Source organism: Pyxicephalus adspersus, chromosome 4, assembly GCF_032062135.1.
Source record: "Pyxicephalus adspersus chromosome 4, UCB_Pads_2.0, whole genome shotgun sequence".
Lineage (NCBI taxonomy): Eukaryota > Metazoa > Chordata > Amphibia > Anura > Pyxicephalidae > Pyxicephalus > Pyxicephalus adspersus.
In genome coordinates, this window is record NC_092861.1 from 78,787,225 (window position 1) to 78,814,939 (window position 27,715).

Consider the following 27,715-nt stretch of genomic DNA (forward strand, 5'->3'; position numbering starts at 1 on the left):
AAGTTCCAGATAACTCCTTTGTAAATAATGAATAGCTTCACTTAGCTGAGTTTGAAGACCCGTGATAATGCAAATATTTTTTCTCATGAAGGAAAAGGCATAGTGCATTTTTAAATATCTTTTTTAAAGAATATATATGTATTTTTAATTTTAATAAAGCGTTCTGTAGGATACAGCTTTTCTGTTCAATGTCTGCTGAAATACCATCATCTAGGCATAGTGATGGTATTTATTCATTCTCAAAAGTCAAACATAGTCAGTGTGCAGCACAAATGACAGAAGCAAATATATTCAATGCAATGAACACATACAATGGTTGACATGTATGTACATTTACAGTTTTTTTCAAGAAGCAAGCATTAGAAACATTACCACATGCTGAAGCTCTATAAGCCCAAAAAGTTAAGGTCCTAAAACCAGGTGCCTACTTAAATGATTTGACAAGTGTGTAAATTAAAATGAAAACTTTAGCTTGTAGTTAACTTATAGGCTATTTTGTCATACCTATGCAACGCATAGAAAGTGGCTGTGTGCAGGATATTTGGCCTTATAGCATATTGGCATTGCCTGTGACATTTTTAAAATTAAGGCAAAGTTCATAATAGCATGTTTTTAGATCTCTTCTGCTCCAGTCACTTTCATAAATTTGAATTGGAACAGCATGTCACTACTTGTTTTGCTAGACTTTCCAGTCACTTGTAAATACCTGTTTGCAAATGCCTGAAAAAGGCAATCCGTTGCTACCAGGCTTCTGGGAATGGCAAACGCACTAGTCTGAACTTAGTTTAATACTCTCCTAAAAGTATGAGAGAGATTCTCAGAACTGAAGGATACATTTTTCTGTTAAACTTTGGGTGGTATGTGAAATCTACACTTTTTTTTGCTTTCAAAATGTTATATTTTTGTGTTATTAATTCTCATTGATGTATTGCTTAACATGCCAACATTTTATAAGGGAATTCTTAAAATGTTCCAAGCCTCTTTTGGTATGACTAAAACACATTTATTGCACAAAAATCTCTATTTGTCATCTGTGCCTGTTGATTTTGCCAGAAATCCAGTCAGTTGATAATTTCCTGTGTTGCATTCCTATCATTTACATTGTTCAGGCTATTCCTGAGGTCAGTGGAACATCTCAATAAACATAATAACCCCTGCCCACATTGGTATGAATGAGTGTAGGTAAAACATAGATAATTCTTATAAATGACTTTGATAAATTTGTACTGCATGACAATCATAGTCTATTAGCAGCTATGCTTAGTTTGTATGTCGCTAGTCATGAGAATCAGGTAAACTCTAATAAGTTGATTATAATGAGATTTCTATCATTTCTAATTGTATCAGTATTGTATTTGTTTTGTGTAACTCTTCTGCAGGTTTCCAGTTTATAATACCTGTTATGTCTCATTTCAGCCCACCAAAACCAAAGAATGTAGAACTGCCAATCAAGCCCAAGGCTGTTGATATTGTAGATGAACCTGCAATTGAAGTACAGATCCCCAAAGGGAACATTGCTAGCAAGGTTTCTTTATTTGAAAGCAAGAAAACAAGCCACAGGCAAATTGACTTTTATGCAACAAAGAGCATTTCACAGCCAAAGAAGTTTGTTGAAAGAGCCAAACTAAACTTTGGAAAACAGGTCAAGGGGAATGTTGTAAAAGACAGCAGCTCACCTGTTAAATTAGCCAATGAACCTAATATTTTCAGTAACAAAAAGACAGAGAATGGTCATGGTATAGTAAAATCTGCTAACCTTAGGGTGAATTATAAACAAAGTGAGGACACTACTCGGACTCAGGAAAAACTGATGCCGATGGAAGACAGTAGAAATGGGGTGGAAACAGCAACAGGAACCATAAAACTGCCACAACAAAATATTTTGCCTTCAGCAGAAAATGAACAACATGCAGACCAACCTACTGAACTAGTCCATGGTATTGTTCCTTTAAATCAAAGTATCACACAGAGCAATGATTTAGAGTGCCCAGGTAATGCAGAGGAGTCTTTGCTACGTTCATCACACATTTCTGATGATAGTTTAGGTGGGAATACAGCTGTTCTGAAAAGTAGTAGTGACTCAGGTTTTGATTCTGCATCTGAGATGGGAAATAAAAACAATTCAATTAAAGAGCCTAGTGATGCTTGTACACCAGAAGAACCCCAAATTGACCTTAATAAAGATTCTTCAAAATTACCTTCTGCTCAGGTAAATTCTGCTGTACCAGTTACATTACCATTGAATACAGAGAAGCTTGAGGTTAATATTAGTAAAGAAGTAATTGGTACAGAAAGATTACCAGAAGAGCCTACTCCGGCAAAAGTCAAAACCAAAGCAGCTAAAGCAAAAAAAAGTAAGGAAACTACTTCCACTCATCCGGAAGATATCACATATAACAATGGTAATGCAGATCCTTCAAATGCAAAGTCTTCAACAAATATAGAAAAAAGAAAATCTGATGAGACCTGTGCGGTGCTTAGTGACTTTTCACAGAGTGAAATCACGAATCGAGACACATCAAAGCAGTTAAAATCGGAAAAAGTACAATACAAAGAAGAAACTATAAATGACCAATTTTTAGTGCAATATGATGTAAACAACACCATTTCACTAGTTCCTGACAAAGAATGTTTGCCAATTGCTGTGGTCTCAGATTCAGTTATACAAGATAATCAAATGGAACCTGTAACCAAAGAAACTCAGAATTCCATTGTATGCTCAGATACAGACAGTAATGGGTTTGAGACAGTAAATTCTTTAGAAGTAAGTAGCAATATAGAAGTATCTGCTAGTGCTGACAAAATTCAAGATGAACAAGCTGTTCCTAGTAGCAGTGTTTTACCTAAGAACCATATTGATAGCAGTTCTGAAATAAGGGATCAGAACAGCATCAGTGTGGCACCACAGGATTATGAAAATTGCAGTGTTGAACCACAAGACCAAAACACTATAGAGGTGCAGAATGTAGCTGATGGCATTGTCTGCTGTTCAGAAGTCACAAAGGAAGAAGAGTCTGTGCACGCTAGCAATGGGCATGAAGTCACAACACCTATTATTGAACCAAAAGATGATCATTTACAAAATAAAATGTATCTTCCAGCAAATATAAAAAATGAAAACATCAGTGAGATAGATGTTGCTGTGGTAGTGGACCAAATAATAGAAAATGTAGAAAATATGAACACAATAAATAATGCTGATCAGAAAAGGGAAAAAAGCTTTAGCACAGCATTAAATAATGATGTTGCTGGTGTAAATGGATTTACCACAGTTAGTACATCACAAAATGGTTGCCTTGATGATTCATATAGTACCATCCCTACTAATGGAAACATACAGCATATAGACAATGACCAGAATTTCCCAGATGTTCGAAAGAGTCCAGAATCAAGCTTTAATACCTCAACAGGGGTAGAGGACAGTGTTCTAGATTCATCTTCAGACATGGAAATTTTTGCTGAAACTATTAGAAATTTGGACAGCCCAGTTACTTTGCCTCAGAAAAGAAAAAAGCCCAGAGCTCCCAAGTCTCCAGGAGCGTATTGTGGCCTGCCCCCTATCCATGAAGATTACTTGGAGAAGATATTGGACAATGAGGCGTTCTCCTTTGGTCTGGGAAAGAAGAACAGGACAAGGGATCTAGCACCTATGGCATTGTTTAAAATGCAGAGCAAAGAGACTGCAGAGAAATTAAAACCAAAAAGGGCATCAGCTGAACAAAGCATTCTTTTGAAATCTCTGAGGTTGCACCGTGAACCACTTTCCACACCACAGGAAGCATGTGACAAGGAAAATGCAGATGTTACTGATGTAGCAGTCAAAAGATCTCGTATAGAATCAATTTACTCTGGCCTGAAATCACCATTTGCAGCAAGGGAAGAGAATGTGTTCTCTCCTACTGTCACCACAGTCAGCACAATATCTACCTCCTTCGACACACCCAGGAAGGAGTTTACTCCCCTAGGCAAAACCTGTGATATTAAAACTACAGACTGTGCAACGACAGCTCACACAGCACTAAGGGAGGATTTACCAGTGCAGTCCTCGGGTTTCTCACAAAGTGATCCTGTACAGCAATCAATATCTACACCTGTACACAGCATGGAGAATCCCCTGGAATCTAAAGACGGTGCACATGCTGACTTGGCCAAATCACTGCCTGTAATCAATGGACAGCCAGAGGAAAATCACCATACAACAGATGGGAAAGCAGCATTGCCCCTTCTAGAAAGCACTCCAAAGTCTGACAGACTGGACATATTTTATTTTAAGGGACAGGATCAAGGATCCTCAGTGCCAGGCCTTGGTTCACAGGTGAGTGAAACTTGCTTGGCTACAGCGTTGTTTTCTCTTTATTTACACATACTCTGATAAGTGTGGCACAGGTCTTTACTTAGAGGGTGTATGAGTGGCTAAGACATTGTAATGGTAAAGGGAGTTGTAAATGTTAAGAGACACCACTTTGGAATGTAAAGCCAGCCAAATTGTTTAATTTTTATGCCCTACTTTATTGATTCCTTATTTTAGTTTCCTGTGTTCTAGGTATATTCCAGGGTATCCATGTTAATTCATGTTTGGTATGACATAATGTAGCCAGTTTGAGAAATGTTTTATCTGAACATTGCTTTCAGTAAATGCCTATGAGCATACAGTATCCATCATTTTAAAATAAAAGAATTTAAATATATATATAATCTAGGGGATAGGAAATCCTGTCATCTCACCACATTAAATCAGGGATTTCCCTTAGTAAAGACAAGCCAAGGCTTCCAAGGGAAAACTTTTTTGAGTTTGTATTGAACAATGGCTATTGTTTTAGTAGTAGGTTAGCATTCACGAGGACTATTACATGTATTGTACCTACAAAATATTTTGTCATTTACTATGTGTGTGTAAACAATGCAGAAATGTATGACTCAAGTAATGTAAAAATATGAAGTAAACCACAGAAAGTGATTGTATGGCAAAGTATTGTTCAAATGGCTATCAGTGACTCCTTGTGAATAAGACATGATGTGACCAAATTGTTCTTTCTTTTATACTTTAACTTATATATAAAAATATTCCCCCTAGAATCTAGTAAACATTTTATTTTTAACAATGCACAAAGTGAGAATTGAGCTTTGACTATGTACTTTCACCTACAATAGCATTTAGGTTGGCCTAAAGATGATAATGTTAAGGAAGGTTTTTATTTTCCTTTGGCAAGTTCCAGCATATACAATGTGTACATTGTACAAGGGCACCTGTCTAGTAGCTTTTTCTGAATAAATAATTGCTGATTACTGACCAGTAACCATATGTTACCAATTCATTACTTATTTAAATTGGTTTTCGAGTATGAAAGATGTTTTAGACCTAGTCTAAAATCATGTACAATAAAATCTCATATATTTAACTTTCTAAATTCATATACAGCAAGTAACAGAAAGTATGTCAATGCAACTAATTTACTCATCCAGTTTTATTTACAGATCTGCCCTAGAATCATAAACCAGTAAAACAGCTTAATTAGTCTGACCAATGTGATCTATCATTATAATGCTTGTTTTATAGATTTCTGGGTTGGTACAATGGAGCACTTTGTCAGCTTAGAAAAATGATTTTTCTTTATTTTCTCTTTTCATCCTGTTTTTATGAAAAGAAATCTTGTAAAATGTTTATAGCATGCAGTTGGGTGCTTTGATCACTGTACATCTAGGGGATAGGAAATCCTGTCATCTCACCACATTAAATCAGGGATTTCCCTTAGTAAAGACAAGCCAAGGCTTCCAAGGGAAAACTTTTTTGTGCTTGTATTGAACAATGGCTATTGTTTTTAGTAGTAGGTTAGCATTCATGAGGACTATTACATGTATTGTACCTACAAAATATGTTGTCAGTTACTATGTGTGTGTAAACAATGCAGAAATGTATGACTCAAGTAATGTAAAAATATGAAGTAAGCCACAGAAAGTGATTGTATGGCAAAGTATTGTTCAAATGGCTATCAGTGGCTCTGTGAATAACACATGATGTGACCAAATTGTTCTTTCTTTTATACTTTAACCTAATATAAATAAAAATATTCCCCCTAGAATCTAGTAAACATTTTATTTTTAACAATCCACAAAGTGAGAATTGAGCTTTGACTATGTACTTTCACCTACAATAGCATTTAGGTTGGCCTAAAGATGATAATGTTAAGGAAGGTTTTTATTTTATTTTATAATGGGAATGGTGTGAGGAACTGCCCACCATTTATTTTTTTTTACAATTTAGGTGTGATGCAATTGAAATTGGTTTGACATACTTGTTTAATCATTAGTGTCCTTCATTAAGATTATGAAAAGTTCTAGTCTTGTATCTAGTTCTGCAGTGAGAAAATAGCGACACCTATTGGTTAAATAATGACACTACACAGCAATAAATTAAACTGCTCATTATTATCTATTGTCATGAAGTGTATTGCTGTGTTGTTATAAAGGGGCACTGAACTGGTGGACAGTCATATGGGGCAAGCCCCCAAATTAAATTTCGAATACTTTTTAAAGCCAAATTTCCAGATGGATCAAGGGATTGATACTTACTACTTTTGTTTTTTTTACCATCTAAATTTTCTGTGAAAAATTATGTAAATGAAAATGTATTTCCTGTCCAGTGTTATTTTTATCATCCCTAAGCAAGAGACTGGTTTTACCTACCACTATTGATCCATGTGGAGGGGCCTGTTGTGCATATAGTGTTTAGCTAAAACTGCTACCCATGTTTTTTTTCTTTTTTCAAAAATATTTTTCAAAATTGTATTGTTTCAGGTGGAATTATTGCAAGGTGCTAACAAGATAAACCCCAGACCAGGAAAGGCAAGTAATAAAAAATTTTTTGGGCATTGGTCACTAGGGTGGAGCAAAAATGTAAAGTTGTCACATTGCATTTTTTGCAGTTGGTGATTCTTACGGAAGCTGAATGTGGAGGTGCTGTATTTGAAGTATTTGCTGATGTGCCAGATTGCAGTTCCTGGGAACTTTCTCCTACTATTTTCATCAAAACAATAAGAGGATGGTATGTTTTGTCTGTTGATCCATGAGATTGGATTACATCATAAATCCATGTATTTTAGACACAAGAAATACAACTCTCATAGCTCATGGGTTGTGGCATGCTCTGCAGTAATAATTTCCAACCAATCATCTTGTAGCATTTGCTGGAAAACACTATAAAAGCTTTTCCCTGATATACTTTGTGAGTAGGAAAGCACATGAAAGCTCTGCATCTAAACTCTTTAAATTAAATTTAACCACTGATGGCATATTAAATTAATCATTACACTGTCAAGGTTTTGTTTGTTAAAAAATTATGTTGTGATATTAATAAAGACTTTTACTGTTGACTGCATATGGAAATTCATCAGGAGAATCAATGTGTTTTTATAAGGTATCTTAGCACCTGGTGCTGTAAAATACTGTAGACATGCACATAATATTTGCAGGCTGTAATGCACATGTAGGGAGGTCAATGTGCACATCATCACATTATGTGTAAATCCATGTTCACATGAGACATGTGCAGACCTGCACTGCGTGTAAATTACAGCTTGTTTTTGAATCTGTGCAAAAAAACAATATGCTCTGCACTCTCTAATTACATAAAATACCTATGGTTTTACTTGTAGTCAGGGTGATCTTAGCAAACACTAAGCTTGTCAGGAGCAATAATCACAATAAAATGATACTTTGTGAGCTAAAACAATAGGATGATTTGGTTATGCTGACTTGTATCCTATCGATTCATGCAAAGTTTTAATGTTGTAATGACAGGTTTACTTTAAAGTAATTTAGCAACAGAAGTATCATAATCCTCTGTCCAGAATATGTCTGTATTCCATTGTGTATTATTGCATTTATGACTATGAAACAATCTTTTATAGTTGGATACTTTATGAACATCCTAATTTTGAGGGAAGAACCATTCCCTTGGAGGAAGGTGATGTGGAAGTTACTAATCCTTGGGGAGAGCCACAAGAAGAAGACAGTCCTGGTACACCAGTAGTGATCGGTTCATTAAGACACGTGGTCAAGGTAAATAACACTTAATATGCAATATGGACAGGAAAGGGTTTTTTTGCCTTTAATAAACATTGCTGCACTGTTTAACGTAGTTTAGGGGTTTATTCAATGTGGCACTTCATATAGTGTGCAGTATGCATAGACAACAGTGTCAGACCTTCTCACTATATGCAATACAATGCAGTGTGTTTCAGCAGTTCACTCCAGTGTACATTTCTGTCTCTTTTGTCAGGGTGATCTTAGCAAACACTAAGCTTGTCAGGAGCAATAATCACAATAAAATGATACTTTGTGAGCTAAAACAATAGGATGATTTGGTTATGCTGACTTGTATCCTATCGATTCATGCAAAGTTTTAATGTTGTAATGACAGGTTTACTTTAAAGTAATTTAGCAACAGAAGTATCATAATCCTCTGTCCAGAATATGTCTGTATTCCATTGTGTATTATTGCATTTATGACTATGAAACAATCTTTTATAGTTGGATACTTTATGAACATCCTAATTTTGAGGGAAGAACCATTCCCTTGGAGGAAGGTGATGTGGAAGTTACTAATCCTTGGGGAGAGCCACAAGAAGAAGACAGTCCTGGTACACCAGTAGTGATCGGTTCATTAAGACACGTGGTCAAGGTAAATAACACTTAATATGCATAATGGACAGGAAAGGGTTTTTTTGCCTTTAATAAACATTGCTGCACTGTTTAACGTAGTTTAGGGGTTTATTCAATGTGGCACTTCATATAGTGTGCAGTATGCATAGACAACAGTGTCAGACCTTCTCACTATATGCAATACAATGCAGTGTGTTTCAGCAGTTCACTCCAGTGTACATTTCTGTCTCTTTTGATGCTCTGTTACAACAGACAGCCATACAGGCGACTTTGTGATGCAGTATAACATACTGCAAAGCACGTTACTGTTGTGTGAATGCGACTTTATGAATAGAAAGTCATTAGACTTGATTTATTAAACCTCTCCAAGGCTGGAGAGGATAAACTTTCACCAGTGAAGCTGGGTGATCCAGCAAACATTGAATAGATTTCCTGAAATCATTTGCTAACTGCTAGAAAATGTTTTAAATCCTGGACCAGATCCATTCTAGCATTGGTGAGCTTTATTAAATCAGGCCCATTGTGTATAGTTAAATAGCAGCATACCTGAAGGAATATTTCTGAGTACAGTAGGACAGAGATTGTGTCCATGCTGAATCTTTACTGCTGTCCATGACATTGGTCTGTGTTTCAAACCAGGCTAAAAGTGTTCTCCATTTACAGTAATGTTTAAAGATTTGGTACACCCCTTTAAAAGCATTGACATATATAACATCAGGGCTTTGCTAGATGTCAATGGGATACCAGTCAGGGCTTTTCTCCTAGATGCATTGACATCCATACCCTTCTTTGTGAGGGCTTTAGAGAGCTCTTTTGATCTTGACATGACACCGCACACACCAAGAGCAGGGAGTACACCAAACCCTCTATAACTGATGTTTATATAAAACAGGTTTCACCAGCATATCAGGAAGACCAGGTGCTAATTTCATGGATTTGAAGTGGTATCTTTTGTTAATTTGTTTTTTTAGAGTTGATACACACAATGATACAATTTGATAATAATCATAAAAATGAGATTGCTACTGACAAAGTAGAACAGGTTGGCATAGGTAAATTCTCACAAGCCTAATAAAGGTCATTAATTAAAGCTGACTTCTGGTGCCTAATGCTGTGGTTCAAAACTATTTTGTATACTACATTATTAAGTGTTGCATATATTTATTTTTTATTATTTGTATGTATGTGGTTTGATATGAGTCATTCAGCCTTATTAGTCAATTGGAGGAACAACTCACATTTCCTTTTTTTATGTCTTGAAAATCTGTGTTTCTTTTTTTCTTGGTTACCAAAACAAACTTGAAAACCAGGAAAAGTAAATTGTAAGTTTACGGAGCATAGTAAAAACAGCAGATATAAATAAGAGAGAGGGACCTACATTATATTTTATCTCCTATGCTTTGCCCCCTGTCCTGGGTCATGTAATAAACCTCATTGTATGGGATTTTATAAGTGTCACAATTCCAAGCAGCAAAATACTGCAAAATATACTTTCTTGGCTTAGTGGCTCTGCAATGACTTGTAATTTGCTTTGTTAATAATGTAGGAACATTTTACTTTCCTGTTTGAATCTACATCAACATCCTCCTCCCTGCTCAAACTAAAACCCAGTGTTCCTATATGGGCACCAGTGTTTAATCTACCAGCAGGTTTCTAAATGTTGCAGTACTTGAGCCTTTCTTGTTCAGCTGCAGTTTAGTTGCTGCCACACAGAAAATATTCTTCTACACTCACCTGACAGAGATTTACTTCTGCAGTATATTTGAAGTCGGAAATATGTAAACCCTATTTCATAGTACTGCAATACTTATACCAATCAAATTTGTGTGGTGGCCACATATGATCAAAGGTTTTACGAAACCTTTTACGAAAACGACTGGTAGGGTGTTATCTTCTGATTATGCTAAACATAAAAAACTTTATGATCTAACTGGATGTTTTATGTAGTAGTTGATATAAGGTTACATTTACAGAAATTCTGATAGCAAGTTTTCTGATGTTATAAAAATGCCTTTTATAATTTTAAATTACCCCATGTAATACTCAAATCACACAGCTTGTAGGTATCCCAAGCCACACTAGGAGTTTAATGTACTAGAGTGTAGAGAAAGTTTTTAGGTATTACATTTCCTGAACTTGGCTGGATCATTAATTTACACTTTATTAAGCAGGCCTATTCATCAGGTGAACCTTGCTGTAACATTTTGACAATGATAATGAATTTCTGTACTTTCAGTAAGAATATAGTGCTGTTACCTGAGATGTTTAGACTAGTAAGGTAAAAATCGAGCTGGCAGCACCATTGATGCAGTTTCTTTAAAATACAAAGATGAAATGGCCCTTAGTTAGTTCACAGTTTGAGAATCTCTTCTCCACACCCTCACTAAAAATTATAACTATTTATAAGAAATAGAAAGAAATGCGTGGGTACATATCACAGATGTTTCATATTTTTTTACCTAACTTTAGGAGTAATTCTGTGTATGTTCGGAATGCACATATTGAACTCTGTTCCAACATTAAAGACAAAAATGTGAGAAATGCAAATTTTATCATTTTATTTTTTTTAGGATTACAGAGTTTGCCAGATCGACTTGTTCACAGATCCAGGAGGCTTAGGAATCATGACATCACATTTTGATGATACAGAGGAGCTGCAAGTATATGGCAGGCTGCAGAGAACGTGTTCAATTAAAGTGCACTGTGGAGTGTAAGTAACAGAACTTATCTGATCACCTAAAACCTGACATGACTGAGTTGCATATCATTAAAAGGCATTTATGCAGGTTGAAAGCAATGGTTAAATTGTATAGAATTATAACTGTGTTTTCTTAGCAGTGGTTGATTGAAGATGAATTCATTAAAAACTATTGTTTTATTTGCTGTAAATCAATGCACTGTGCAAGACTGATCCTGATCTTCCCATCTTTATCCACATACTTGTAACTAACTGTTACAACCTTCAAATCAACCACAGGTTAAGAAAGGAATATTTGCTTTAGATTACCCAAATGTAGTGTAAAAGCAGTGTTGTCAATAGTGGTAAGATTCAGAAACATTCTTGAAGTCAATGCATTGCCAAAACTTTTTTAGCTTTGGAAATAGTAGTAAAGGTCTAAGACTCATTTAATTTTATTTTCTCTATCTGTGTCCAGTGGGGAAGATTAAGTAAATCTTCCCAACTGAACAAAGAAAAAAAAATTAAAAGAGCCCTTGTTTTGGCTAAGCCTGGACGTTCGCTTATGACTTCTAATAAATATTTTATTTTTCATTCATTCAATCTTTTTTTATATAGATGGCTAATATATGAGGAGCCTGGATTTCAAGGGATACCATTTATACTGGAGCCTGGAGAATATCCTGATTTGTCATTTTGGAATACTCCGGAGGCTTACATAGGATCACTGAGGCCTATGAAAATGGTGAGATTCTTGTATTAATTGTAATATCCTACTTGTTATACATATTGAAATGGTAACATGTAGAAGCATTATCAAAGTGTTTGTTTACCGTTTTTGTATGTATAATCCTTAAAGCTTGGCTAATGAAACTGAAATCTCCCCAACAGGTTGCACATGGCAAAAAAGAGTTGTAACCCTTCACTACACTAAAACCTCTGGCAGGTTGTTATTGATGATGTGTCTTTGTTGGAAAGAATCATTTTCTTTGTGTGTCCCAGTGACCACTGTTAGAAAAATAGAAAGTAAGAGGATATCTAAAATCTTGCCTTTTTGGGTTTTAACCATTCCCTATTTAAAAAGAAAAAGTGTTGGCATTCCTAATATGTAATTATCTTTTGCCATATTTCAATGATAAGAAGAATGTTTTAAATGATTTACCACATTGACTAAACCTGAATGCTCATGCCAGCGATGAGAGGCAGCATTTTAGGTTTAAGTTGTCTTGGAATATAGCCTGGAAACTTCATCCTGGCCACCTATTGTTTGTCATAACAAGCTAAGTAGGACAGACCAGAGATGGTCTATGGACATACTGTACTTTTATTCCCACATATTTTAAATAACTGGATTATTCAATCAGTCTTTTATGACTGTTGGTACCTTTATATTCCCCAGAAGTGTAAGTTTACTTTAATAAAGCAGAATAAAAGCCTGCACAGTTACAGGTAATTAGTTCAAGAACCCATTATTTATCATGGTGTCTGCTTACTTTTACACTTTAATATTTTCTGCATTCAAAAGTTCAAAGTTTATCCTGATAATCATAAGCTGACCAAGCTTTTTGTATTGAATAAACCTTTATGGTAGTTTTAATGCTATTTACTTAAATAATATTTTTTTGTTTTACAGGGAAGCCGCAAAGTTGAACTCCCCTATGAGCCAAAAGTAAGTCAATTATTGCTGTAAATTTAAAATATGCAGAAAATCAGATGTGGAAATTAATTATTCACATGTATGTCAGGATAAAATAGAAGATACAGAAACTACGTATGCACTGTACATCTCTGCAGTGCATACGTAGTTTCTCTATGGTTAATACATTAAAAACATTAAGTAATATATCTGTAGAGATGCCAAAAATCCTAAATTTCTGTATTGGCTGAGAGCACACGATCTTTGCTGTAACAGCATCATTAGCGCTGCTTGGTGGACTACAGAACACCTTACCCCCCCAACCCTTATTGTCGGTCTCTGCATGATACAGTAAATTCTTTCCCAGAAAAACTATGCAACTGCCTTAAATCTCAGGAGGAGTCAGGATACAAGGAATTTGTGTAAACATATTTACCTTCTTTATATGAAGTCAAATTCTTATTTATGCATTGCATCTGTACATACTTGAGTTACCAAGGTGAAAAGGAATTTGCTTTTCATTTGAGTGAATAATAAAAGTGAATATAATTTATCCAGTCAATGTATTGTGTAATTGTTCTCAAATCTTTTACTAACCTATCACATGTGTACGAAAAGAGATTTAGGGAGATGTAATCCAGGGGTACTATCAGAACTACCAGCTATGCCTGCAAACATTGTTCAAGTCTAGTGGTGATGTCACTGGGAGTAATAAAAGTTTTATTGTGTTACAGAAATAATGCTCAGACTTGTTCTAGAGGTGTGGGGTTACATTTATGTAATACCTGGATATACACTTAATGCATTCAGAAATGTATGGTACATTTTTTTGCAGGCTTCATTATTAAGGATTAGTACAATAAATACATCTTTTAAATGGTGTAAGCAATCAATCATATTGAAGTAATGGTTTGACAACCCTTTTCTAATCAGATATTCCCAAACATACCGTTTGATATTTTAATGAATTGCAACACCAGCTTATCTCAAAACCATCTCCAGGAAAACCATTACCTGTTGTTGAATATACCCTCCAGTAATGTTCACAGTGCTACTTAAACTGTTTGTTGTTATTCAGATCTAATACTTGTATGCAGTTGTAATCTAAAGTCTATAAGGAAGTTGTCAATACATATTTTAAAATCTCCTACATTATTTTATTGGTATCAATAACACATTTTAATGTTAGAACATCAACATTAGTCAGGCTTTTGCCATTTTTTTTTTAGCTTTTGGTAGAAATACACTGTTTGTCTAAATGTGAACTGGGGTTTTTAAACCACTTACTAAAGTTCACCCAGGTATATGTCACTGCTTATGGCCTGCTGTTTAAGGCTATGTTTGCAATGTCTGTTGTCAGTCCATATCATTTTATATGTGTGGCTGATAGGTCAGTGGTGTGACCTTACGCATTGTGGTATTACTGAACTGCTTTGTAAATAGAAAAATCTCTATGATATACAGAAAGGGGTACATTACACCAAATAAACTGAATACACTATCACTATTCCTAAAAATGCTGTTTTTCATGTGTTAGGTAATTATTTTTGAGAAACCTATGTTTGAAGGAAGACAAGTGGAGTTGGACAAAGAGACCATGAATTTCAAGAACCTTGAACTACCAGAAGATGATTCAGGACTTCCCTTTACTACAGTTGGATCTATGAGAGTGATCAGTGGATTGTAAGTATATTTCCTTGTTAAAGGACAAGTCTACTTGAGACAATCTTAGAGCATACCCTACCACCTGCTTTTTAATTATTGTGACAATGTTTCTTCAAGGGTTTTGTGGTGTCTCATACACACTGTGGATTAATTTTACTGATTCCTTTTGTGTGAACATAGGTGGGTTGGCTATGAAAAGCCTGGATTTGAAGGTCACCAGTATTTACTGGAGGAAGGTGATTATGAGGAGTGCAGTCATTGGGGAGGCTACAATGGAATATTGCAGTCATTACGCCCAGTTTTATCTGTAAGTTCTTTTTTTACACCACATTTAACCTAATACAATGTTTCTTTCAGGAGTATTGCAATAAATTAAAATAGTGACAGCGCTAAAGAATTCTAGTCAGTTAAGTCATACAAACCTACACAAGACACATAATATTAAATAAAGTTAAAAACTATTTTACTATTTTTCTCTCTTCCTTTCACAAGTCTCATACTCTCCAAAAAAAATCCCTAAGATAAAAGGATTATTCATTTTTGTGGGATAATAAATGGAGCCATGGAAATAATAGCACCCAATAGTTTCCGGTAGATCTAGAACCACTAGTGTAAAATACAAAAAGCCTAATATTACTGTGCTATATATTCCAAACTGCAACCCCTAATATTGCCAGGTGTTAGCCTGGAATGAAAAGTTCTCTAATATTGCCCGGGACCATCTTCTAAAATCAGTTTGCAGTTCTTCTGTCTATGAAAATATACCTCATGATTGAGGTATTCTTTGCAATGTTATTTGCTAGAAAACTACAGGATTAAATGACAAAAAAGTCACCTCTCCTGTGTACATCAATCAAAGCTCATTTCCTTAGATGTTCCTGTCCCTCTGATATCAGTCTTGCTTCCAAAATGCATCTATATCCTAAATTTTCCTTTGGTTTATCATGCACATCCCTCTCTTTCTCCGGCCTTTGGTCTCCCTCAGTTTTTTGTAGTTTTCCCTCTAGTGAAAGCCACTTGCCCCCATTTCTGCAGCAAAATCTAAGTAGTCAAACAAAACGCATAAAACACTAAGACGTCTTGAGCATTAACGTTTTAATGAAATGTGCAAATAAAATAAAACAACACTTACGTTTATTTGAAGTTTACATATTGCTCATCATTAGGTGTTATCCCTTTTGAGCTGGTTATCGCGCCCTTCCTGGTCAGTGTTGCCGGCAATACACAGTTGCTTAGGGAAACAACAAACAGCTTCAGACTTTATCAACTTATTTAAACCACATCTGTGTTATTCTTTAGAATTTAGGTCTTATAAAATAGTATTTAGAACATTTTTTTTTTGTATGAGCAGTTCCCGGAACAGAGTTTCTAAATAAGGAATATAATTGATGTTTGCAGTACACTTTTTAAAGGAAGAAACAATTCTTACTGGTAGTTATAAAAAGAAAAAAAGGAAGTGTTGGTAATATTTTATTTTATGACTAATATTTCTATTGTTTCTTCACTCTGGAGAGTAGGCAACATGAGTTATTTGCAGTGATAAGAGATATGCTTATAAGGCTTCCTATTTATTGAACGCTACCACACATAAAACTGCAGTAGTGGTAAAAAAAAACTTTGTAAATTATATCTGAAGCAATCCAACAGATAAATAGTTCCATGTCTGGCGTTTCTTATTTAAACTGATCTTTGTAAGCGAATCCAAGGGAGTGTGGCCATTATGCAACTCATTCTATCATTCTATACAGAGCAGTATGTGGGCTAAAGCCCAATGGCAGTGGGTGGACACTTTAAAAACAAAGAAGGTCACAGCCAACCATATTTGCTACATAGGGATGAACTATAAAAATATCACTTTGAGGGAAACTCAGGATAAAAAGCAGCTGTACTTTGAGCCATATCATAAAATGTTTTGTGGCAAACCGAGGGGTCTATCTGACATTCGCTGCAATATCCTGGTGGAAAATCAATTACTGCCATTGAAACACATAGACCTGCAAGAAACTCCACCAGGGAATGTTTCAGTGAATGCCAGATTCACTGTTTTATAAACAGACCCCATAGTGTTCTTTAGTAATAGTTTCACAGAAGATGTTCTGTCTCTCCCTTTTTGCTTTAGTTGGCTGAAAAAAACAAGCAAATTTATATTGTTTTTTTTCTGTAAGTCAGTCAAATTCAACAATGCCATCTCATACAGTATACTCGTACAGTTTGTGGAGTTTGTTAAACCATTTTCATTTTTACCTTCTAGGAATTTTTGACCCCACACATGATAATGTACAGTGAAAAGAACCTTGATGAAAAGGCAGCAAACATCAATGTTCTGGGCATTATATCAAATATGGAAGAGACAGGTTTTGGATCGAAGATACAATCTATCAACGTATTAAGTGGAGTGTATGTATCAATTTAATTATTTTTCTAATTGTATATGGTGTACGTACATTCCTAATACTAAATCAGTGTAAACTCCTAAAATCTGATTAAACCTTATTTATCAGACAGGTAAAGTTTGAGGCTGGATTTTAATCTTTGTGTTGTAGCACTGCATTTGGGTATATGTGCATTGTGGTGCAGTTCCATTTATTCTGAATAACACTCCTTTGCCCATACACACTAAAGAAAAAAATAGGTACTTTTATAGTGCACAACACACAGATGTAAATTCATTGTCAGAAATAGTTAAGATGTGCTTTTTATTGTGTTGTGGCATCATAGGAGCTCTGCTACTTTATCATAACACATCTTAACACACAAACATTTGGTGTACACAGGCCCTAAAGTATGCAGGTAAAATCTGTATTATCAATAGTTATTAAGGATTAAGTACCTGATATAAGTGTTCTGTAATTTCCTTCACACCATTGCACAGACTGGTAGTGAGGGAGAGCACTGTGATTCAGTTGTTTTCAGTTTAACCCTGGTAACTTGCTGGAAGGAGGAAGAAGCAGAGTGATTACCACATAATTGTGTAAATGTACCCCTACTGTGCAGTCAGACATTTTCTGGCCAGGAAATCGCAAATATATAGGTAGTGCCAATCCTGATTAACATCTCTTATTACTGCCCATGCTATGGCAATAAACAACCGGCCTGCTTGTAATTTTTTATTTTTAAAGTTTCATCATCTACTAAAAAAGATTGTTTGTATTACTATATCTGGATGAGCAGATTGTGGTTGAGACTTGCTGTAGTTTCTTTTTGACATTATTTTTTTTTAATTTTTAAACAGATGGGTGGCTTACGAATGTCCTGACTTTACTGGGGAACAATACATACTGGAGAAAGGAATGTATTCTAACTTTAGTGACTGGGGAGCGAAGACCTGCAAGATCTCCTCTGTGCAGCCAATTCTTGTGGTATGTCTGACATCACAAAATTACACTGTCCATGTGTAAACTAAAACTATTGATTGAGGCACAATTGTCATTTTGCCCCTAAGAGTCCATCCTGACTGCTATCTGCCTTTAGTTTCACTAGTTTGTTTTTAATATTTTTTTATGGTGTGTGTGTGTGGGGGGGGGATGGGGGGGGGGGGGTTAGGGCTAATGTACTAAGGTCTAGAAAATCTTCAGTTGGTATTTAATACTTTGTTCACTTCACTTACGCGGTCATGTGAGGATGAAGTACAAAATTAGGAATTTAGCTTTTTACATGATTGAATAACTTAATTTTATAAAGGAAGCCTTCTTCTCCTCCTTTAGTAATCCACTCATATGCAAGTGTCTTTTCCTAAACTAAAATTTTGGGATATAATAGGAAGTTAAAATTGAATGAAAATGTATCTGACAATTTGGAAAGTTGTTTAACATTTGTCATTTCTTTTTCATTAGGAAACCCTTGATAGTTCATGGTCACGTTTTAAGGTACGAAAGACATCCTTTCCTCATATTGTATGTTTTTTTACAAAGAATTTGACTGTTTGTGATTGGTTAGTTGTTTGTAATTAGAGTTTTGTTTTTATTTGATTTTATTAAGGTTGAAGTGTTTTCAGAACCAAATTTCCAAGGTCAAAATCAAATCTATGAAGAAGATGTGAATGACATAGAAGAATCCTTTAAAATTAAGTCTTGCAAAATTTCTTCAGGGAGGTAAGCAACACATACCTAACACAATCTGAAGTAATTAAGATTTTAAGAATATGTACTGTTTGCGTTAAATTGTATTACTTATTGTAATAAAGCAAATGCTTGATTATCTACACATTAAGGATTACATACTACTGTTTGGATGTGTTAGGTCTTGTGTCTGGTCTCTCTTTCTGTCCAGTTCTAAGTAAAGAGACTTTTGTTTATACACACAGAGTAATAGTTTGCTTATTGTGGCTTAGGCTTTGTACACATGTTAGAATTTTGTCATTAGAAACCATCTTTAACAATCATTTCCAACAACAAATGACCGAAAAATTATTGAACGAGCGTTGTTCTTTTCTATGGAGAGGGAAGAGGGGAGAACAAGCCAGCGCCACCGTGCTCTCCTTCTTTCACTTCCATTGTGGTCATTTGTAGTTCGTGGATCTGCCAGGAGGGATAAACAATAGGAGATTCCTGGTTGATTTCTGAAAATGATACAAATAAATGTTTCTCATATATCTTAAATCAAAAACTACCAAATAATGATAATAACTAATGTTGTGTTGTCACTGCTTGATGTTTGTTTTTTGTGATGTGTGTGTGTGTGAATTAACTATAGCCCTCTGTTATATAAAATATAAATTAGAATTTTATAATTATATTATTTTTGTAAATCCTATGCTGTTTCATTATGTATTATTATAAATTTTTAATTTCAAACTTGAGTGTTATTTTTATGTTTGTGTTTTTCCAGGTGGGCTTTATATGACCAAACAGACTTCAAAGGCAATCTCTGGGTATTAGAAGAAGGCACCTTTCCCAATTTATGTGCAATGGGATGCCCCCATGATGCAACTGTTAGTTCTTTAAAGATGATAAGCTATGTAAGTACATTATTGACAAATTGCTTACTATCTTTTTGTTCTCTTTATGTGATATATATATATATATATATCTATATATATAATATCTGTATCTCTTTGCCCCATATCATTTAAACATATGTTATTGTAGCCATATTAGTACAAATGCTTTAGGTATCATAACATAAACCAGTACATTGTGGGGTGGAATACATTTATTTTCCTCAACCCTATCCATTGGTTGGGGTGTGCGTGTTCCCATCGGTTCCCTGTATGGCTACAGGACTTATATTAGCTAAGTAAACCATTTCAAGCAACCATTTCCATTCAGATGCCAGCTACTTTCTGGGTTTCTGTCTCTGGTTTAATCTTGTATAATTAGGGAGCAAGTAGGAAGTGTTTTACTTTGTTGGTCTTTGATAAGTGATTTATGCATCCTATATGTGATTCTAAATCTAAAGACCATAAAAAAATGAAGAGGGATGGTGGGGGGGGGGTGCTTATTAATCCAACACAGCAGATCTCTATTGCCCTTGGAGACAATTACAAATCACCATTTTGAGTGATGAAAATCTACCGGCTAAAGATGTATATATCTTTAGCCGGTATTAAACTTAAGATATTTATGTATCCACAAAAAAGTAGCCAGAATACGTGACTTTTACCTCATGTCTATAGACAGCTATGCAGGTAACATTTAAAATAACTTAGAGTATGAAATTTATTTCTTATTTGCATCTTCAACAGGAATTTTCAGAACCTAATGTAGTACTTTGTGGAAAGGAAAACTTCAGAGGCAGAAGAATAAAAGTTAGCAAAGATTTAACAGACCTGCAAGCCATGGGCTACTCCCCTGATTTAATGTCTGTTGAGGTGCTTGGAGGAATGTGAGTATAATGTTAACTTTTAAAAAAAAATGTCTGAAACATTCCCCTGTTAAGGTCCCTAAACGCAAATAAATATTCTCCATAAAACACAACTCTATGAAACCAAAAAAATAAATTAAGTATACCAAGTATAGTTATCCTAACGCGCAAGCCTGAAGAAGGATCACATAAGTCTTATTGGTAAAAAGATTAACCCCATGCAAATAGCAAGGACCCCATCACAGAGGAGGCAGAATATTCATGCAGCAAGCAAGGCCATAGGAAACCCACATATCCTGTGACAATGGAAACACCATCTAGGGACATGGTTTTAGTTAAAGAACTCAGTAGGCATGTCCCAGAAATTGTGCCAATTATGTTGAGAGGAACAATGCCAAATGAGTTTTTGGTACCAAGAGTAATCATAAGACCTCATAAGTTCATTTACATATTGAAACCAGGCCAGATTGCAAACCTTTAATAGGGAGAGCCTACCAAAAAGTATAGTTCACATTCTATTATGACTGTCAGCTGTTCCCAAACTTAACATAAGAGGTCCTTGTAGGTGATGAAACAAAGCAGTTGCATTCACTGCACAAGGGAGTTTTGTGTAATGATGATTCCCATCTCTGTTGGGGTACCGGTGGTATATTACGGGCAGGAATAGCATTCAACAATCCATTAGGAAAGAAGGCTACACTGGTACATCTAATTCAGAGATATATGATCTGCTTCCCATATGTGATGGGCGATGTGCTGCTGTATTGTTACTAAGAGACCGCTTGCCAGACAAGCACCTGGTATAACGGGCATCTGCTGCTCCACACCTGTTTGTTACGGACTGTACCCAGCATTGTCAGCTCTGTAGGAGCCATATACTGCCATCGTATGGGACACTCTCTCTGTCTGGTGACTGAAAAAGAATAGGTGAGTTCAATAACGAATCACCAGGAGCACTTCAGGAATGTGTCCTCATACCACCATGACACTATCCCCCCTCCAATGGTTGTTGTCATATAATAATACATTCCTCTATAATCTAGTAATACTGCAGGAGCAAGTAAAATAGAAAATCATCATTAGGTGCTAAAGTTCAGACAGATGGATTTGTATTTGATAGCTCATAGGTCTGTAGTAGACCTAAAGAGCCACACCAATTTCATCACAGATGCCTTTAAAGTCTAATTAAAATAATAGCTTTAACAGTTTTCAGTAAAAATGCAATGACATTGCAATCAGGGAGAATACGGAATAATAAAATATTTGTATTAATATTTTTAAAAAAAAACGTATACATGATTCTTTGTGTTTTACGTTTTCTTGATATCTTACTGTAAACATTTCTAATTTCAGATGGGTGTTTTATGAGTTTGCTAATTACAGAGGTCGACAACAGTTAATTTCTCCAAGTAAGATTGCACAGTGGAAGCAATTTAGTGACTGCAATAGAATCGGATCACTACGTCCCCTGCGACAGGTATTCAGAGAATGCATGCATTTAAACAGATGGCAGTTGTGAAGAGGTTTGCAAGGGAAGAGCAGGCTCTTAAGATACACAGTGTTTTAATTACATAAACAACATTCAGCTAGGGTTCTTTTAAATCTGAATGCATTGGTCATGCTTCAAAGCTGGTGTTTGATATTCTTCATACCCTATGCCACCAGAAATTTCACATTTTAGACATTAATTTGAGACTGTGGGTTTAAGTGTGCCTTTTCCAAAGGTAACCGATTGGTGAATGCGATTATGTGCTTAAAAAAGCCTGTCAGTGTGTAAAAAGACACTTGCAAAAAAAATATATGTGAATGGCTTATTATAGTTACCGTTTCATTCTTATGTTTCATTTAAAAAAATATATCTATATATTATTTCTGAAAAGCACTTGATCCATTGCCCAACCAAGCTCAGCAAGTCCAATCTTCTTTCTTATAAGTTCTTCCTAACATCACCCAATATACCACTGTGCAGGCATGAGATTGGTGACTTTTCTTCCTTCAAACGTAAACAAAAAGAAGATAGAGATAGTCAGAATAGCATGCGGAAGGAGCAGCCTCCTATGATATATGATGCAAGTATCCAGGAAGCTGTGGGTTTTCTCTTGTCTTTACTGTTGCAGCTGACTAAAAGTTTAGTTAGGTCCGCTTTAACTTAGCTTTTAATAGTATTTATTTTTTTATTTTATTTTTTGTTAAGTTTATTCTTGATTCACTAAACATTAACAGATTCTTTGTTTTCTTTTTGTGTAAATTAATAATCATTAGTCCTCTAGCCCATTAAGTTAAGGGCTATTAATAAATCACTGGGCATTGTGTGAATGGGGGTGAATGTTTTTAGGTTAATTGTAAAGGAGACTGTATTTCAGGTATCTGAAAGGTATAAAATTAATCTGGGTGAAAAAAAAAATAAACATTACAGTACAAAGTGTTTTTTTATTTGTAGATATACATGTAAGGTAGAGTGTTTTCACTTTCTACTGTAGGGCAGGACTAACAGCCCGATGGGATGTACGCGATGTTTGTAGCTACAAAACTGGGCACCTGCTCAGTTAAATATCAAAGATTCCTTTTTGCACAGACAAAAACACATTTTGGGGGGGATTTGCATCTTCTATGTGAATAATGCAATATTTGCTCAGCAAATTTTTCATAAATTTATCCCTAAATGTTGGTAATTTTTTATACAGAAAAGATTGTACTTTAAGCTCCGAAATAAGGGCAGTGAAATGGTGATGTCAACGAATGGAAATCTGGATGATGTCAAACTTCTAAGGATACAGGTCACGGAGGACAATGGAGCCGAAGATCAGATCTGGGTTTATGAAAAAGGAGTCATTAGATGTCGGGTAAGTCTTTTTTTTTTATTTCTTAATAAGGGAGTAATATAAAAATAATGTTATTTCACATAGAGCTGCTTTAATAAAGAACTACAATACATCTTTCTCGAGACTACAATTCAATAATTTAACCAAGTAAATAGTTTCCTAGCACAGATTCAGCTTTTTATTCATACGGCACATCTTACCACAACTACATTTTTTTTCGGGCAAAACAGAATACCACTGACCCAAAACAGAGCAAACAGAAAATGATCCCCCTCAGATTACACTTGATAACTCATTGCTGACTGTTTTTAATCCTTTTAAACATGTTTAACATAAATTAAATACTCATCCTAAGAGCCCTGTAACTGCAACAGCTTGTTATATTCTTTGCCTTGCTCTGCTTTTTTGTGGTTGTGGGAAGACTTTCTACCTAAATAATGTTGTCCTAAAAGTGGATAGTATATGACAGCTTCCTGTTTATGTTTTCACTGAAATGTAATGTAAGGTAACTTGTAATATTTTATCATATTATACCCACAGATTGCTGAAGACTGCAGCTTGGCTGGTGCAGGAAGCCTTATCACTGCAGGAAGCAAACTTGGCTTCAGCCTGGATGAACCTGGATCATCACCAGTCCTTTGGAGTATCAGTCCTGAGGGCAGGATCCACCTCCGATCAAAGCCAAATCTTGTTTTAGATGTCAAAGGTAAGATGAAATATTTTACTTTGCCTTGAAATGCATGCCAGGCATATCTGTGCAGGCGATCACAGTGTACTCGTTACTGGTATTTTTACGTTTTTGGAAACAGATTATTGGGTTGAATACCTCTGCATGCTAAGTATACTCCCCTGCTGTAGGCTCCTTGCTATCTCTGACTTAGAGAGAAGATGCTGCCGGCAAAAAACAGGTTATTGGAAACTGCTGTTTGGCTCAGAAGTAGAAACTGTGGACTTCTGGAATTTAGTGTTCAACCGATTATGGGGTAATTGTACTTTCAATAAAAAAAATGAGGGGGTGGGCATTTGCAGACCGACAAGTTACAAGCTTGGAAATAAGTAGTAACATTATTGCAAGCAGGAACAGCCTTCATGAGACTGGTAATTCTGCTGTGAATTTAGTAGCGCTGCAGTATCATTGAAACATTTTCACAGAAAGATGCATTAGGTGGATTTCACTGTCAGGATTTATAAGTATTGGTGGAACATTGCAGAATCAGAACAAACTGGAGAGAAAACTGTAAGTGCGGATGCACCTATATTTGGTGGCAGTACATATATTTCTTCTGGTCATAATGCTACTTTAAATGATATTTTATTTGATAAGCTTGGGTGTATTTGCAGCTTGCTCTTCATTAAGTTTTACTTTCCTATTTTTATTAGTTCACAATGCCAATACTATTGTAAAAGTATATTTAAAAAAGCACCAGTGATCCGGTACTGCTTATTGCCTAAATTGTGCACATTTTCTCTTCCTACAGGGGGTAATCAGTATGATCAACAACACATTGTATTGAACCCAGTCACAGAAGACCAAGTGACCCAGCTGTGGGAAATATGTGTTTTATAGATAAACACTGCTGTAAAGTGAATGTTGTGGTGACCCCAGGCACACTTTGGTTGTTCTATGCACTGGCTGTCTGCACTGCTGCTTGGAGACCTGTATCCTGAAAATGATGACTTTCAGAGGATATGTTTACATCATTATTGACAATGCCATGGAGTCAACCCGTTTCGTGATAATGGTACTTTTAGATTGCCTTCTATAAACTTTAAATGTTTAAAACTTGAAGCTTGTGCAATAACCAGAGGAACCTAATTTGAACCTTTAGCACAATTGAGGTAAAAAAGGCCTGCCATATGGAACGTCTATGAGCGACTCTTATATATGGACTGTTAAAAAGAGAGGCGACTTAGAACATTCACTACAAACACTTGGTGTGGATCTATATGTTATCATCTCAGAAATGATACCTGCACTGTTTTACTGATACCCACTCTGTTATGGGTGGCAGTTTTTGCTTTTCCTTCCCGGGTACGGGTATTATCAGAACCTGAAAGTATTCAAAAGCACTGCTGAGCTACCTAGACTACAAATCAATCCACTGGATTTTCCTCATATATACCAGCTGCAGTTCTAGTTTACCAGCTGCAGCAGATTTCTGTTTCATTGTACAATATACCTAGTTTTTCATATGCTGTCCTGTGCAAACAGCTGACCGTTTTAAAAAAGTCATATTTAATTTAGCAATAATAATTGTACGAATCCTGTGACAAAACGTATTTGAACAGTGCTAAATGTTTGTAATACCCTCACCCTGAAATGTTATCATTAATAAATACACATAAAGGTATTTTAGAATAATTTTTTTTATAATTATGATTAAAATTACAAAACAAGCATATGCAGAGCTGATTGAATCTCGGACATTTTGTATATGTTGAATGTATATACAGTTGTCAGTCGCTGGAGGCTTTTAAAATATGGACCCCACATATTGTCTTTCGTATCAAAACAGCTCTGCTTTTTTCATGCTTCTCCCATGACCTCCTTAATTAGCCTATGCATTTTGCACTACCCTCAAAGATCCATACTGCCCCCCGTCCCATCCAAATACATCTTTGGTCCTTGCTGCTTTCTTTCTAATCCTCCCTGCTCATATGTACTAAATGAACCATTATTTTACCTGTTCATATAGGCATTCCCTGTACATTTAGTCAGGACATGTTTAAAGTGACAAAGCACTATTTGTGACCCTAAGAACTCCTTAGAAAATAAATACTACTGTACTGTTGGTTATGTTTATGTGTTTTTTCCATGCAGAAAAGTGCACAAAACCTGGAGCTGTTTAGTGTTTGAGTATTACACAAGTGCATTACTCAGTGTTTTACTGTTCTTGGGAATGCACATAAGAAGAGGTACATTTCCTCACTTCTTGTACATGGGATCTGTGTATGTGTGTGGCAGCATGGCTGCAATACAGACAATTCAAAGGAAGCATTTTGATGTGTAAAAGTGTAAAACTTTTGAAAACTATGCTATATGTGATTATCACAGACTGCTGACACCACCATTTTATGTCATTTCTTTGTTCGATTGTATTTGCAAGTGTGGTTAGAATACTGCTGAATTAAATGGAACACGTGGGTCATTTAGGCAAATGAAAAAGGTAATTGAAAATACCTTGTGCTGTTTTGTCCTACTTGGCATCATTAATCCTACTGGTACACTGCACAGAAGACGTGACTTTGGTGTCAGCCCAAAGACAGTCTAGTTTAATTTAGAGATGATTTTTTGCATTTTCATACAGATGCAACCTTTTAAATATTGAAAATTTGTACCTTACTAAATGCTATCTTTACAATTAGCACTTTCACAAACTTGCCACCATAAGCTATGTCCATGGTATGCTTGTCTCTCACGATCTCAACTAGAAGACACTTCCAGAAACCCTTCAGAGAATTGGTATAGCTGGGAAATGTATATAATCAGTGCCTTTATTGCAATCATTTTCTTGTGCTGAAACCTATGGGGGTTGTAACCTGGGAATAGTTCTGTATAAGAAAGCTCACAATTGGAGATAAAAGCAATATAAATATTTAGTATACTATCCTGACTTTTGGATGCTAAAGCTTTATATTTTGGAATATTTTAAAAAATATAGCTTTATTTAAAAATGACCTTATGTGCCTTACTTGTTTGTCATTATGTCTTCTCTTTTATTTCTGGACTCCTTTAAAATTGGTAGATATATTTCTACTTTTTTTTGTTGGAATACAAATAAAACAGATTTTATCTTTAAAACAGTTGTATTGGTCTAAATCATGTTTTAAGAAATGTACTGAACCCTGAAACATACATGTTGGCAATTGACTGTTGGACTACCATTGTTTTACAGATCTAGGCAGGGGCTCTGGGGGGGCTCTTCCTATGTAGTAATGTTTGGGTATTTCTGCATAGCAATACAATTAGCAATAGAACGTGATTTCATTATTTATTCTTCCCAAGTCATCTTGGTAGCAGCAGGTGGTCCTAAGTAAGTTATTTGTTTTTACCTTTTTTAGATAAGACTAACCTTATACGCAATGTAGTTTGCTATCATTATCTTGGGTGATCATAGGTAAGTGAACATGCAACAGATAGTCAAGTGGGAAATTTCTTCTGCATACCAAAAGCCACGCTTGCTTAGGCTGTGTGTAGGGCTTTTCTTTTTTTCAGGTTTTTTTTCTTACAGCTTGGGCACCACCGTCCTCCTTTACCCCCTATCTATTTTACAGTCTAAAGATTGTGACTCCTAGTAGGTCTTCTATCCATTTTAAAAGTTCCTAATTCCTCCTCTACACCGCTATTCTACATTGTTCTTCTTTCACATTCCCTTCCATTTCCTTCTTGCCACAGAAGACTTAGTGGTATATTTAATTTGCATAACAAATTTGTTCAACAATGGTGCTTTT

At 35.5% G+C, this 27,715-nt stretch overlaps 1 protein-coding gene across 1 annotated transcript in view; it reads left to right on the forward strand.

The window, feature by feature from the left end:
* The window catches only part of CRYBG1 (crystallin beta-gamma domain containing 1), a 113,908-nt gene extending 86,843 nt beyond the window's left edge, over positions 1-27,065 (forward strand). Inside the window, exons 4-22 of the mRNA XM_072408712.1 lie at positions 1,417-4,315; positions 6,796-6,843; positions 6,924-7,042; positions 7,908-8,058; positions 11,232-11,371; positions 11,957-12,083; positions 12,972-13,007; positions 14,512-14,657; positions 14,820-14,946; positions 16,891-17,036; positions 17,872-17,998; positions 18,473-18,505; positions 18,618-18,730; positions 19,467-19,596; positions 20,323-20,462; positions 21,795-21,918; positions 23,126-23,284; positions 23,804-23,969; positions 24,742-27,065. Of these exons, the coding sequence (XP_072264813.1) occupies positions 1,417-4,315; positions 6,796-6,843; positions 6,924-7,042; positions 7,908-8,058; positions 11,232-11,371; positions 11,957-12,083; positions 12,972-13,007; positions 14,512-14,657; positions 14,820-14,946; positions 16,891-17,036; positions 17,872-17,998; positions 18,473-18,505; positions 18,618-18,730; positions 19,467-19,596; positions 20,323-20,462; positions 21,795-21,918; positions 23,126-23,284; positions 23,804-23,969; positions 24,742-24,830 (5,020 nt within the window). The 3' untranslated portion in view covers positions 24,831-27,065. The remainder of the gene's footprint in view (positions 1-1,416; positions 4,316-6,795; positions 6,844-6,923; positions 7,043-7,907; positions 8,059-11,231; positions 11,372-11,956; positions 12,084-12,971; positions 13,008-14,511; positions 14,658-14,819; positions 14,947-16,890; positions 17,037-17,871; positions 17,999-18,472; positions 18,506-18,617; positions 18,731-19,466; positions 19,597-20,322; positions 20,463-21,794; positions 21,919-23,125; positions 23,285-23,803; positions 23,970-24,741) is intronic.
* The last annotated feature ends 650 nt before the right edge of the window (positions 27,066-27,715 follow it).